Genomic DNA, 15,317 nt, shown 5'->3' on the forward strand with positions numbered 1-15,317 from the left:
TTAAAAAACAATTTTATATTTTTTTACTTTAATCAATTTTTATAAAAGATATGAAAACTTAAAAATTTATATTAAAAAGAATGTAAGTATTCAATTTTATATTTTCATATATAAGGATAATTTTGTAAATTTACACTACATTCCTAGTAAAATGTTTTTAAACCGAACACTATAATGTAATCTTTTTAGCAATCACATTCTCTACAATTATCACTTTTCCATATTATACTAAATGCTACAAAGTTATTTACTTAGTAATTATATTTCCAACAATTACATTCCAACGATCATATTCCCAACAAAATACCAAATGCCACCATAAGTTCAAAACACTTGTTACATTTTAACCCGTCCAACTATGCAACAGACCAATTTCGATCTTAATATATCTCATGGGAGTCCCAAGTCAATGAAAAGACAAGCATATTAGATGGAATATAATATCACTTCCTACGAAGTTATATTTCTAACTTAAAAGACAAGCATATTAGATGGAAGAAAGTAATTAGTTATAAGCTCAAGATTAATCAAATTTGTCATTAATATGGGATTTGTGACACTTACTGCTACCTAAAATTTTGTATTCAAATTTAAAGGGCTATTCCTATCCAGTACCGCCCCAAATGTTAATTAAAGATAAAACAAATATATAAAGAGTGGAGAATTGGAATGAAAATTATTTGTGGTTTGGGGAAAGGAGAGAGAAGATAGACTTGATGACGAGTGAAAGATTGCAGGACCTAAAATGTAGAAGAGTGGATACATGGTTGGGCATCCTGTCCTGCTACAGTGTTGGGTATCAACAAAATCTTTCCATGTTCTGGGAATTTAATGCATAATATTAGAGCAAGCCTTTCCATAGGCTTAGTTTCTGCTACAATGCCAAAGTATTAAGTATGTGACTTTCTTCCATCTATTACCTCTTCTTCTTGTGCTTCAACATTTGGATTTAATTACTCAAATTTCTCTTCTTTATTTCTTTCCCTTTACATATATACATAAGTTATGAAATGGGAATGAACTACTATCTCTTAAAGTTTATAAACAAGATAAGAAAAATGCCTTTCCTGTAACTCTATTGGGCCTTTTAGCCCTTTTTGATTTCTATCCATTATAGGAACAAAGAAGAACCCATTGTACCAATATAACTGAACAGTAACCTCCTGCACCGACTAGGTTTTACCTGATAGGAAAACCAAAAGTGCTATGAAAATAAACACATATTTTGTCTGTGATTAAATCAAGGAAAATTGTTTTTCCTCTTTAAAAGGGTTTAGGGTAAAAGTTTTTGAATCCCCTTTTCTCGTTAGAATTTTATCGTATACATACTATGTAATTAAGTACTGAACTGCATATATTCATTCAAGTGAAGCTCAATGTAGTATGTGTTTTTTTTTTGTGCATTCCATATTATATTTCAATTCTACTGTTCTACTTTAAATAAACCAAATAATGTAGGAAATAGATGCATAATGCACCGAAAAGGTCAATTCCATGTTACTTAATTACTGTGCTTATCTTTGATATTCAAAAAGAAAAACAGTGCATTAATTTAAAATCAGATAAGTACATCATACTGTATTAATTTGAAAATTATGCTTTGTCATCTCTTGCATTTTTTTTCTTTTCTTTCTTGGTGACTTTTTGGTACCACATTGGCTCTTCGGTGGGCCATAGGAAAATATGCAAAACCACCCTAGTTCTAATAAATAAAAAAATAGATAAAAAATCAAATTAACTACTAATTTAGTAACTTTTTAAATTAAAATCATGTAATTTTTAAAAACTTAAATTGTTGATGCTTATTAACTTAAAATTTTATATAAATTTTAGTAATTACGGTCATGGTTTGAAACGAAAATGAGATATCATAAAAAGTAGTTTATTTGGAAAAAGATGATTGCTCAATCAATTTATAGTAATAACTATAAAAAATAAATTATTAATTTACAACTTAGATGTTATTTTAAGCTAAACAATAAAAATCTTGGCTTCATTTTATAAAAAGTGTAACCCAAAAGAAAGGGGAAGAAAGAAAACAATGAGCTTAAAGTGGATCAACGAAAGTATGAAACCGTAAGGAACAACGAATTAGAATGGCACGTCGTATAGGTTGCATTAAAAGCACAAATTGAACCCCACGTTTGACATGTTCTCGCCCAAACAAGGATAAAGAACAACAATAGTCAAATCAAATCAAATCAAGTATAAAGAGTAAGATCTGAATTTCTTTTTTTTAATTATATATAAAAAAAACAATAATCAAATCAAAGGCTACGTGGCTGTTCCCAGAGGCGCCCATGGTAACGCCAAAAGAATGCTACACAGCGGCCAAAACCAAAACCATGACATTGCTCCCACAAAAACCAGACACAGGATTACCCAAAAAGACAACTTTGACAAATTTTGTACGCTTTGCCAAATCTATTGATTTGAACTCAAATGGGTATTCTCGTACATTCAATTTCTTCCACAACAACTGTTCACCCTTTTTTTTTCCTATAAATATAGAGCTAGTCAAGGTGTCTCTCATCCTACTACAGAAAGAAAAAACCTATAAAACAGATCAAGCGATCTGATAAAGAAAATCTTTAGCTTTGTCATAAGCGATCGTCAGAGGAAAACAGCCATGACTACTGCTGGTCAGGTCATCCGTTGCAAAGGTGATCAATTGTCTGTCTGATACTAATACAGTTGTTTCTTGTTATATGATCAATGTTCTTTGTTGGGTTTCTTTTTTTTTTTGTTTTTCTTCTGGGGTTTGGTCTTGCATTTGTTCTGTTTGTTTTGTGGTTTTGATGCTTAGGATATTGAACTTTTTTATTTTGTCATTTTGTTTTTGAAGTGCTTATGGCTTATTTTTAGATTCCAAGCTGTCCCAGTCCGGTTACTACGTTTTCTTTTCTTATTTTAATTCTTATCAGTTGAGGGAATGAGTGAGGATGTTTGTTTCTTGTTTGTGCATGGCTTGGTCCTTGATTAACTCAAAAGTTTCAGTTCGTATATTTTTATGAATTTAATATCTTTTCTTACCCTCTCTGTCTGCTGCCTTACCCTGTATTTTCAGTTGAAGATTTTGGCTTTTCCTGGTTATTCTTATGACTTTTAATAATTATATCATCTAAAGAAAAATACTTGCGACTTTCTGATTATTTATGAGGTGATGATTCCGTTGAAGGGATGAAAAGACAATCTAAGATAAAGAAATCCTTTTGCGTATAAACAACGCTATGATATAGTATTTGCATGTACTTATATTGAGCGTTATGGTACTAGTTTGGTGAGAATTCTTCTTTGAGTCTTGTACCATGATCTGTGTTCAGTATAGCTCTTATATTTAGTTCCTGATTGATTGATTGTTTGGGGATTATTCTGCTAATTCGGTGGATGTGGTCTAATTGCAGCTGCCGTGGCATGGGAGTCAGGGAAGCCACTGTCGATAGAAGATGTGGAAGTGGCACCACCACAGAAGGATGAAGTCCGTATTAAGATACTCTTCACTTCTTTATGTCACACGGATGTCTACTTCTGGGATGCTAAGGTTACGCTTCTCCTTTGGTTTCTGCTTGTTTTTGGCGATTGGTCCTATATATCTAATTGCTGAAAAGTAAAACTTGATAGCTTTTGTTAGGAAAAAGAATTTCCATCTGAAAATTTTTGACAAAGCAATATGTAATTGAATGATCTGCAAATCTGTAACATCCCTGATTATTTCAAAAATATTGGTCTTGTGTTGATGTTTAGCCAAATTTCTTTTCCTCTTCATTGGCTTTGACCACTGCTGAATTTTGGAAAAGGATGGTTTTTCCTGATTCATTGTTTCTTTTGATTTCTTCCTCTGAGACTAAGCATTTCTTAGAGCTGAATCTCTAATTTCATTCTCCACATTATCATTGACAATATTTTTCTCTTTTCGCAGGGACAAGATCCTCTGTTTCCTCGCATACTTGGTCATGAAGCTGGAGGGTATGTAGATGGCTACATGCTTAATGTAGTTTCAAGATTCTAGAGTGTAGACATATATGACCTCGAAATTTGCATTAAAGAAACATTCATAATCAAAAAAGCACTCATAATTTTCTGAAATAACATTCATATACATATACCCATAATTTTCTTTTGCTATTTATTAACCAAATTCTCATGTATTAATTATTTTCTTTGAACTTGCTGGTCCTTAGGATTGTGGAGAGTGTTGGTGAGGGTGTGACTGATCTCCAACCAGGTGACCATGTTCTCCCCATCTTTACTGGAGAATGCAAGGAGTGTCGCCACTGCTTGTCAGAAGAAAGTAACATGTGTGATCTCCTTAGAATCAACACCGATAGGGGTACAATGATTCATGATGGAAAATCTAGATTTTCCATCAATGGGAAGCCTATCTACCACTTTCTTGGCACCTCAACTTTTAGCGAATACACTGTTGTCCATGTTGGCCAGGTTGCCAAGATTAATCCATCTGCTCCACTCGATAAAGTGTGTGTTTTAAGTTGCGGAATTTCCACAGGTTTGAGACTTAGGGACAACTCTAGATTTTTTCAACTTTTGTCTGGATATATGATATTAATGACACTGAGAAATTTCTTGTTTAACTAATTTCATTTCTGTGCTTGTAGGTTTTGGCGCCACTGTGAATGTTGCTAAACCCAAAAATGGTCAGTCTGTTGCAGTTTTTGGACTGGGTGCTGTTGGCCTAGCTGTGAGTTATTTTTGTTGCCTTTTATGTATTTTTTCTGGCAACTAGAAAACTGTTGGACTGGTTTATACTTATTCTTCTTTGATGAAATATTTAGGCTGCAGAAGGAGCAAGAGTTTCTGGTGCTTCTAGGATCATTGGTGTTGATTTGAACCCCAACAGATTTGAAGAAGGTAGCATTACGGTAGTTGTATTTACATAAATGCATTCAAAGATTTGTTATATTCCTGGTTAAGCAAAAGTTACAAATTGACCATGTTTCTTCTTATTCCTGCTGGCAGCTAAGAAGTTTGGTGTTACAGAGTTTGTGAATCCAAAAGATCACAACAAACCTGTTCAAGAGGTTGGTTCCAGCTTGAAAAATTTTCTATTCTGTATACGGTTCTTTTAGTTTCAAATGGTATTAACATTTCTGATCCTAAAGCTCAAAATATCATCTGGGATTCTGACATGACTACATAATTACTGGGATCACCTTACATAAAACCTGCATTATATAATTGACTTGTTTAGTATCCTGATTTGTGAAGGACATCCCTATGGCAATTGGCTAGTTGATTATGGAAGGATTAATGCTACAATGTACTAGCGACTTTTGTTCTTCAGAGATTAACATATTGCATCTAATAATTAGGTAATTGCTGAGATGACTGGAGGAGGAGTTGATCGCAGTGTCGAATGTACGGGGAGCATCCAGGCCATGATTTCTGCATTTGAATGTGTCCACGATGTAATTTGCTTCCCAACCTTCTCTTCATAAATGGAGATTATATTTTTTAACAGTCTTTTTTAGCTGAAATCTGTTGTTTTCAGGGTTGGGGTGTCGCTGTGCTTGTCGGTGTGCCAAACAAAGATGATGCATTCAAAACTCATCCAATGAATCTACTGAATGAGAGGACTCTCAAGGGTACTTTCTTTGGCAACTACAAGCCTCGGTCTCATATTCCAGGCGTTGTTGAAAAATATATGAACAATGTGAGTTTGTACTCCTGTTTAAAGAATTCTTTCTAGTACATTTTCTTACTTGAATATCTATCTTTTTCTCCTGTTTCCCACAAACAATAACGTTGCCATCTCTTGATGTTGCAGGAACTTGAACTGGATAAATTCATCACTCACTCTGTCCCTTTCTCTGAGATCAACAAGGCATTTGAATACATGCTCCGGGGCGAGGGTCTGAGATGCATAATTCGCATGGATGCTTAGGGAACGGCTGGATTGACCTGTGGATGAAGGGCACTAGCTTCTTTATTTTGAAAGTTCTGTCTATTCTGCTGTCTTTCAGTTACCATGACTTACATTTTGTGCAGAGCAAATAAACAATCTGTGCTACATGGTTTGCAGTTTATGAAAGTACATTTTTCCTGTTTTGTCTTTACTTCTTTCTGCATTGTGATTGTTTTGTGCTCAACTTGCTCTATGTTATCGCCATAGCTATGCTTGTTTCCCTCGGTTGCAAGGTTTAATGGTATATGGTCGTAAAGTAAACAGAGTTATAAAACCCAAGTCGGGAAGATGAAAGATAAATGTTTGAGTTAAGTTTAATTTCTCTTAACCATTTAACCAAGCCAAGTATACAAGATGAGATAGGGTAGGAAATACAACCAAAGAAGCAAATACGGTGGTGGCAGGCGACCAAAACTTTAGTGGATTCTGCTATTTTTCTTTCCACTCGGCTTTTTGTTATTCCCATTTCTACTTTCAGCATTGGCAGCATCTGATTTATTCGTTGAACTAGAGCTCGAGCCCACCATTCTTAAGTAATATGATACGGCTCAATTTTAAGCTTCTTAAATGTACTACCATTGATATCTAAGATCAGTTAACTTGATTGGTAGAGATGCCAGCCGCTATGCTTAATTTTTACTCTGTATTTGATTTTCTATTTCTTTTTTTTATTATTATTATTTTATTCCTTTTTGCAAACAAAAAAAAAAGGTAAAAGCATCAATAAAAAAGTCTTAAATTTTCTGAAATAACGCTAATTGAAAATGTAAATTAAATTAGCCAATAAAATTCCTTCACGAATTGGGACTGAATTAATAACATTTAATCCTGCCCCCCCAAAAAAAAAAAAACAAGACATTAAAAATATTAGAAAAAAATTCTTAAACAATTTAAAAAATTCAAATAAATTTTTGTTCTTTTATTACATTCAATCAAACTCTTATACTTTTATTTTGGGTCAAATAGAATCTTATAAAATAATGATTGACTAATTGTCATTAGTTCAAATATCACCTATCATTTCATGCTTACATGTCATTAACATGGCAATGACATAGAGAGTGAAAATACCATGTGAATATATCATTATGCCAAATTATCATCCAGTATGTCATGTCAATACATATGATATAAAATGACAAGTGATGTTTCAATTAATAACAATTAGTTAATCGTTAGTTATTAGGGTTCATTTGACTCGAAATAAAAATATAAAGACCTAATTGAATTTAATAAAAAAATAAAAATTTATTTAAATATTCTTAAATAATTTATGAGCTATTTTATATATTATGCCAAAAATGAAACATCAGAGAAGGAAGGGTTATCTTGATCATTTGACCTGGTTAATTATTGAACTGTGAATTGCAATACTACTCATAATTGATTGACAAAATTTTGACATACTATCAACCAAAGTGGAATAAATGTAACTTTGGAGATCATATGCGGAAATTTACACCTTTTTCTAACGAAATCATAAGATTTTTGGACTTTTGAAGGTTGTAACGAAAGTTTAATTTGGGCCTCCAATGGCTCAGGTGGCATTTGGGATTTGACTTACTAAATTCTTATTTAGACATGTTAACGTGCTTGATGGGCTGCAGGTGAATTGCTCAATAGACTCAAACCATTTTCGATAAAATTATTCAAGAAGTTCGTTTATTATAATGTTTGGTTCAATTTAATCACTCTACAAAAAACATGTTTAATTTAGTACTTGTATTGTGCTATTTTGTGTAATTTGATCTTTATTAGTAACTCTTTCTAAATTTGTTGTTAGACATTGACGTGACCTTGACGGATCAAATGGTGTTGAAGTGGTGCTGATGTGATACTAACATGTAAGAAATAAAAAAAAATACCTTAGCAGTCCCTATACTTTTATTTTGAAAAATGTTTCAATTTAATTCCTCTAATATTTTCCTTTCAAAATTACCCTTTACAAAACTGACGTCAGCATTAACATGGTGCTGACATGGTTTGACATGCTAATGTAGCAGTGCCACATGGCATTGACATGCTAACGTGGATATGCCATGTGGCATCTCTCTTTCAACACCCATCCAGGTCATGCCACATGGCATGTCCAGAGGGTGACATGTGACGTGATAAAAGAGCGACATGTGGCATGTCAAGAGGGCACTTCGTGTCTCTTCCTTGTTTTCTCTAAAAATATTATGTAAATGTTGAGTTTCAAACCTAAAACCTCATGCAAGCACAACAAGCTTTTTACTACCAACTCTAAGCCCTTATATTTGATTATATATTGCTTTTCTTTCCTTTTATTCTTTTTTATTTTTCTTATTTTTTTTTCTTTCTCTCTCTTCTCTCACATTTTCCCTTAAAGATAGGTCGTTAGTCACCAAACCTCGTCGCTGACCATAGATCACTAGACGTCAATCAATGGCCGAAGGTCATCGATCACGATCATCGAATGCAGGTTGTCGATCACCGATCTTTAAAAGATATGGTAAAAGGAGAGAAAGAACAAAAAAAAAAGAAAGAAAAAGAGGAAAAGAAAGAAAAAAATAAGAAGGAATAAGAAGGAAGAAAAAAAAAACAAACAAAATCAATAAATAATCAAAAGTAAAGGCTTAGAGGTGGTGGTAAGGAGCTTGTTATGCTTGCATAAGGTCTTGAGTTCAAAACTTAGTAAGCCCATAATAGTTGTTGGAATGACCAAATTGAAGCAATTTTCAAAATCAAGTAATTAAATTGTTACGATTTTGAATAGAGAAATTCAATTGAAGAAAGTGTATGAGTACATGGATTGTTGAGGTATTTTGACCAAAAAAATAGTTAAGCGATTAACTTATTCTTAACCCACCCATTTTTTTCTTTCTTCTCTCTTTTTACCGTATTCTTTATTCTCTTTATTTTTTTTTCTCCTTAGCGACATTATTGTTGGTGGCCCTTCGTCCTTCTCTCTTTTTCTTTTTTCTTCTTCTTCCTTAATTTCTTTTTCTTCCTCCTTGGCTATCGAGACCCCAAAAACTCAAAATCCCAACCTCCAAAAAATTAACCTAACTAAACCGAAAACTCCATTTCCCCTCCCTTTTTTGGTTTTTTTTTTTGCCTAAATTGTGCCCATAGTTAAGGAGTTTTCCAATATAATTTCGGAAGAACTACTTAACTTGCCCCCAAATAGGGAAGTTGAGTTTTGCATAGATTTGGTAAAAGATATCCAACCGATATCCCTACTACCATACCGTATTGCACTAACAGAACTTAAGGAACTCAAGGATTAATTTGAGGATTTATTGTATAATTTCATACTCCCTAGTATGTCACCATGAGTGCACCAGTATTATTTGTGAGGAAGAAAGTAGATCACTCAAGCTATGAATCGATTACAAATAGCTTAATAAGGTAACAATAAAGAATAAGTATCCACGTTCTTGTATTAATGATTTGTTTAATCAATTGCAAGGGGCGCAATGTTTCTCCTAAATTGATCTTCGTTTTTGTCAGACCCGAAACTCTCATCGAGCCCGTGACAACAGCCGCGACGTCCCGATAGGCACTCATTACCCCGAATGCCGATCGAAACCCCGCAAGGCTTAGCATCAGCTTTCACATCTCCCCAGTGAGCGACAGTTATTAAATCTCACATTTCAAGAAATCATAAGTCGTTTCCAACTCAAAACAATAAAATATTATTTTCTAGCTCACAGGGGCATTTTCATCATTTTTTTAAAAAAATTTTCGAAATCCATAGAAATGTAATATGTAAGTGGAAACACATATTTCATGATTTAAATTAAATTTTGAACTCTAAAACATTCGTTTAAATTAAAATTATAGCTATTTGAATATAATAAAAATATTAAATAAAATATTCTATTTTCTTAAAACACAATATTTTCAAAGTCTTCCTAAAATAACTTTTGTAGCGTAAGAGTAAAATAAATTTTTTCATATAGTAATAAAGATAATTAAAGTATGAAATTTCGTTTACAGTGACACGTGGGCCCCCAACTAACCAATAATGTGTAGAGCTACGAACCCTTACTTCCTATGATGCAACTCTGAGATTAATTCTCGTCTTAATCAACTATCAACAAACTGTCCTGAGCCTGAAAAATGGATAGGAAGAGGGGTGAGATTAAATAATCCCAGTGAGTAAACAATTACCATCAAAAGCATCTAAAGCCGAGTAGATGGAGACAATATAAAAACGTTATATATCAATAATGTTCATAACGCAAAATGCGTTTCAATCTATACCAAACAATTTCTTTTCATCAAAATTTCCCAGCTTATGAATTTCTTAAACTTGGCCCCTACCAGAATCATTCTTGCAGATACCTTCGTCAAGGTATCCCACTGAGACCGCCAAGGTTGTTCAATGACCCATACCCATAAACATGTTTTCACATCTGACACACAGTCGTTCCTTGGCGTTGGCTGAGTCTCACTCTCACGTGGTGACCCGAACGTGAGGTGCACTCAAATCATACCTCAGGAGATACTTCACCCAACATCTCCCCTCGGAGGTAAATATATAATTGAGTTACAGTGCTCCTCTCATAGGCAGTCCACGAAAACCCCCACCACTGCAGTGACCGTGAGGTGCATTCAAATTTTACCTCAGGAGATACTTCATCCAACATCTCTCCCCGGAGGTAAATATATAATTGGGTTACCGTGCCCCTCTCATAGGTAGTCTATGGAAACCTTCACCACTGCAGTGACCGTTTAATATACCACCAGACCCATAAAATTTTCAGTAGCATAATATGACGAATAAAATGTAATTCAGTTTACCGAGACCAATCCCAAAAATTTAGCCATCATGCTACCATAGTGTCATAAGCCCAAATTTCAATAACATATAAAATCATAAATTTCAACACAATCTCTATATACTCAATTTTCCTAAAACAATATATGATTTTAAAACCAGTATAAATCTCATTTTTATTAAAAAAATATTTTAATTAAAAAACATAATATTTTATAATTTAAACTCACCATTCAATAAAAGAATCAAACAAGTATAATTACTCTAGATATTTAAGACGATAAATTGTCCACTCACAGTTCTAGGAGTCGATGTACTCCTAATCCCAGTCTTCAAGCACAATCTCTGTACTTTTACCAGTGTAATTTGCTCACCATCTATCCACAATGTACAATACATAATTCACCACATCAATGCTTGACCATTATAAAATCAACTCAGGCTCGGTATATATGCATGATATGACATGCAACTTATCCGACTACCGCTTAAATGCGGTGCTACCTAATTCGACCTATTACCCGATTAAATTACTAACGCGTCCAATTTAATCTCAAATTAATTTTTTTCAGTTTCTATACCTCAATTGCACCCAAATTGACTTAATGTTCCTTAGTGTGGTGCAAATTATCAGTCTTGGTAACAAATTACAAAAATACCCCTAATGGGTAAAAATTCTTATTTTTGCTCCGAAAATTTTTATTATTTTTCTAGACTCATAATTCATCATTATTCATCATAATTCCTCAAATAAACATCAAGATCATTAGCCAATATTCCCCTAGAAAATTCGGCCAATAATGGTAATGGAGGAAAATAAATTCTTTTCTTGTTGTTTTGTTCCTAAATATGCTAAACTAACTTAAAACACTAACATAACTTAGAATCAAATTAATCTAACAAGTTTCTCTCTCCTAACCCATTTTTTCAGAATTGAATTCATCCTCAAATCACATGATTCAACCATGGAAAATGATGAAAAATGCATGAAAATGATAAATTTTAAGCTAAGCTTGAAAAATCATACCTTTTTCACTTAATTTCCTTGAAAATTCACACTTTTTCTTTGATTTTCTCTCTCTAGGGTTTTGTTTTTATTTTCTCTCTCTTCTTGCTGGTTTGGCCGGCCATGGGGTGGAAGATGAGCTGATTTTTGTGCCTTTTAAAAAGGAAAATAATAAATTAATAAAAGCATGACACGTGGCATCATGTCATTGGCTCGTTTTTAAAACTTTAAAATTTTAATCCTTTTTATCTCCACCATACAATTAGTCAATGGTCAAAATGAGGATAAGAGATGACCATATGCTGAAAAAATGTCCTGGTGGTGGAAAATTACTGTTTTGCCCTAGGGTGGTAAAATTACCATTTTACCCCTATACTTTAAATTATACCAAAATTAAAATTTTTCACTTCTAAACCTCAAATCTTACTCCAATAAGTCAAATGGGGCCAAAAAAATCTTTTTTAAAATTCCCATTTTGTCCCAAGTGGCAAATGACCATTTTGCCCCTAGATAGCGAAAATTTCGGTTTGTCTCCAAATTGATCTTCGAACTCCGAATTACCATATTAAACCATTCTGGGACTTTAAAATTCTTAATTTCATCATAAATTCTCTATTTGATCTAGTTCGAGGCTTAAATCAACTTTGTTGTACCTCTAGGTACAATATCGACTTTTGTAAATTCTTCGAGACTCTTTTAGCATGCAAACATGCTATCCATCATATGTATGTCATGACAAATACTTTTATAGAGTCGAGCTTGTCATCTTCTCCCCCACTTGGATCAACCATATGATCCTTCTTGATGACTGATTTCGACATCCGACTAAATATTAATATTTTAATATTATTTTATTAATAAAATATTATTTTTTTCTAAAAATTTTATCTTGTCTCCTTGATACCCAAAATACCTTATTATGCCTCACTTGACTTCCGAATCGCCTTTTATCTCGCAAATTCTCCTCCGATAAAATTATTATTATTTTCTCACTTTCGGAATATTTTATCCTAAACTACTCCTTTTGTCTTTTATCAATTTTAAACATTTTAATTGACCTCAATTTACATTCGATCAACTTTATTTATCACCATATCAAAGTATGGGGTATTTCAGTTTTAGTTACCACTAACTCAGGATTAGGAGGGAGGATATGCTTAAGACCGCATTCTGTACTAGGTATGGACATTATTAGTTTTTGGTTATGTCTTTTGGTTTTACGAACGCCTCGATAGCTTTTATGGACATGATGAATCAAGTGTTAAAATCATATTTTGACAATTTTATGGTGGTATTCATTGATGACATTTTGTTGTACTCAAATAGTCAAGAGGAACATGAGCAACATCTGAAGATTGTGCTTTAAGTGTTGAGAGATCACCAATTGTATACCAAATTCTCCAAGTGCGAGTTTTAGCTTGATAGTGTTAGCTTATTAGGTCATGTGATTTCCAGTGAAGAAGTTATGGTAGACCCAAAAAAGATAAAGGTTATGGAGAAATGGCCAAGGCCAACTTCTGTGATAGAGATTTGCAGCGTCCTAGGTTTGTTGGGATATTATAGATGATTTGTCAAGGATTTCTTTAGACTCGTAGCATCAATGACTAAATTGACTCAAAAGAATATAAAGTTCCAATGGAATGAGGCTTGTGAGGAAAGCTTTGGGAAATCAAGACTTGTCTTACTTCAACTCCTGTACTTAGCCTACCTTGACAAGGTGAACGTGGTAGCCGATGCTTTAAGTCAGAAGTCTATGGGAAGCTTGGCCTATATCACCATTGGTAAAAGACCTTTGGTGAGAGACATCTATAGTTTAGGAAATAAGGAAGTACATTTTGAGGCCAATGAGATTGATGCTATATTAGTACATTTTTTAGTGAGGCCTATGCTACTTGGTCACATTAAGAAAGCCCAAGCTAAGGATGGATGGGTGACCAAGGCTTTAGGTGATGCCCAAGTGAGAAAGGGGTAGCACTTTGTTAGAGATTTGGATGGCTTACTCCACTTTGGAGCAAAAGTGGATGTGCAGAATATGGATGGTCTTAAAAGAGAGATTTTTAGGGAGGCACATTTGTCGACTTATGTAGTACACCCTGGATTCACTTAGATGTACCATGATTTAAGAAAGGTATTTTGGTGGGAAAGTATGAAAAAAGATGTGACTGAGTTTGTGGCTAAGTGTTTAGTATGCTAACAAGTTAAGGTAAAGCATTAGAGGGCCGCAGGGTTGTTACAGCTTTTACCTGTTCGTGAGTGGAAGTGAGAACATATAACTATGGATTTTGTGACGGGATTACCTTACACCAGCAAGGGATAAGATTCCATTTGGGTTACCGTGAATAGATTGACTAAGTCTACACATTTCTTATCTATGAAGGTTAGCTGTGAGGCAGCACAGTATGCGAGATTGTACATTAAAGAGATAGTGAGATTGCACAAAGTTCCAGTTACCATAGTCTAGGATAGAGGTACCTAGTTCATTAGTTGATTTTGGGATAAATTTCAAGAGGCTTTAGGAAACAAGCTTAATTTTAGCATTGTCTTTCATCTTCAAACCGATGGATAGTCTTAGAGGACTATATAGACCTTGAAGGACATGTTACGGGCTTGTGTTATTGATTTTGAAGTTACATGAGATCGACACTTTCCTTTGATAGAGTTTTCCTACAACAATAGTTACTAGGCTAACATTGTGATGGTACCCTATGAGGCCTTGAATGGGTGTAAGTATAGATCACCTATCGCTTGGTTTGAGATTGGTGAAAGGAAGCCACTTAGATTGGAGATAGTTCAAGAGGCCATTGACAAGATTTGATTGATTCAAGCTAGGTTGTTGATAGCTCAAAGTCGACAAAAATCATATGTCGATCATAGGCATTGAGACTTAGAGTTTGAGGTAGGTGACCATGTATTCTTGAAGGTTTCGCCTACAAAGAGGATCATGAAGTTTGGTAAAAAGGGCAAGTTGAGCTCAAGATATATTGGACCCTTTGAGATCCTAGAGAGAATTGGTGCAATAACTCATAAATTGGCGTTACTGCCGAATCTTTCCAATATTCATCTAGTGTTTCATGTGTTTATGCTTCAAAAGTAAAACCCCTACCCATCTCACGTGATTCATTATGAGGAAATTCTTTTGGGTGATGATCTGTCATATGAGGAGGTACTAGTGCAAACCTTGGATAGGCAAGTAAAACAACTACGCATTAAGGATGTAGTTTCGATGAAAGTCCTTTGGTACAACCACTTTGAGGACGAGGTGATTTGGGAATCTGAGGAAGAGTTGCATGTAAAGTAGCTTTACTTATTTCAAAATTGAAGTAAGTAACTTTTTAGTTTAAACTCGAGGATAAATTTTTCTTAAGGGGGGGAAGAATGTGAAACTTGTAGTTTCAGTTACTCGAATAAATTAGCTAGTTAATTTGGTGAGCTTAGAAAGTGTAAGGACTAGCCAAAAACCTTATTGTCATCCTTGAGAATTCACAACTAAAGGTTATGAAGGTTATGGAAAAGAGTTAGAATGGAATTAGGCCTTAAAAGGAACAATTTTTATAAGTTTAGACTTGAAAAGTTAACCCTAATGCATAGGGGGTCTACCTTGTGAGGAAGAAACGGGGGAAGTTCATACATTTTGGTCCAAG

The 15,317-nt window shown here is 34.0% G+C and overlaps 1 protein-coding gene across 1 annotated transcript; it reads left to right on the forward strand.

Moving 5' to 3' along the window:
• The first annotated feature begins 2,380 nt into the window (after window positions 1–2,380).
• On the forward strand, window positions 2,381–6,074 carry ADH1 (alcohol dehydrogenase 1). Its single transcript, XM_018126330.2, has 10 exons — window positions 2,381–2,663; window positions 3,405–3,541; window positions 3,920–3,966; window positions 4,182–4,507; window positions 4,617–4,699; window positions 4,794–4,869; window positions 4,978–5,039; window positions 5,331–5,426; window positions 5,510–5,671; window positions 5,786–6,074. Exons 1-10 carry the CDS (start codon window positions 2,630–2,632, stop codon window positions 5,900–5,902), a joined length of 1,140 nt encoding a protein of 379 aa, XP_017981819.2. The 5' UTR covers window positions 2,381–2,629; the 3' UTR covers window positions 5,903–6,074.
• The last annotated feature ends 9,243 nt before the right edge of the window (window positions 6,075–15,317 follow it).

The sequence above is a fragment of the Theobroma cacao genome, chromosome 8 (assembly GCF_053813885.1).
Source record: "Theobroma cacao isolate CCN51 chromosome 8, ASM5381388v1, whole genome shotgun sequence".
Classification (NCBI taxonomy): Eukaryota; Viridiplantae; Streptophyta; class Magnoliopsida; order Malvales; family Malvaceae; genus Theobroma; species Theobroma cacao.

What these genes read in the sequence shown, in the direction of transcription:
- ADH1 (XM_018126330.2), top strand. Translation starts at nt 2,630, where the DNA reads ATGACTACTGCTGGTCAGGTCATCCGTTGCAAAG. An exon ending in CTTGGTCATGAAGCTGGAGG is followed by an intron (nt 3,967 to 4,181) that starts GTATGTAGATGG and finishes GCTGGTCCTTAG; the next exon opens with GATTGTGGAGAGTGTTGGTG. An exon ending in CATTTGAATGTGTCCACGAT is followed by an intron (nt 5,427 to 5,509) that starts GTAATTTGCTTC and finishes TGTTGTTTTCAG; the next exon opens with GGTTGGGGTGTCGCTGTGCT.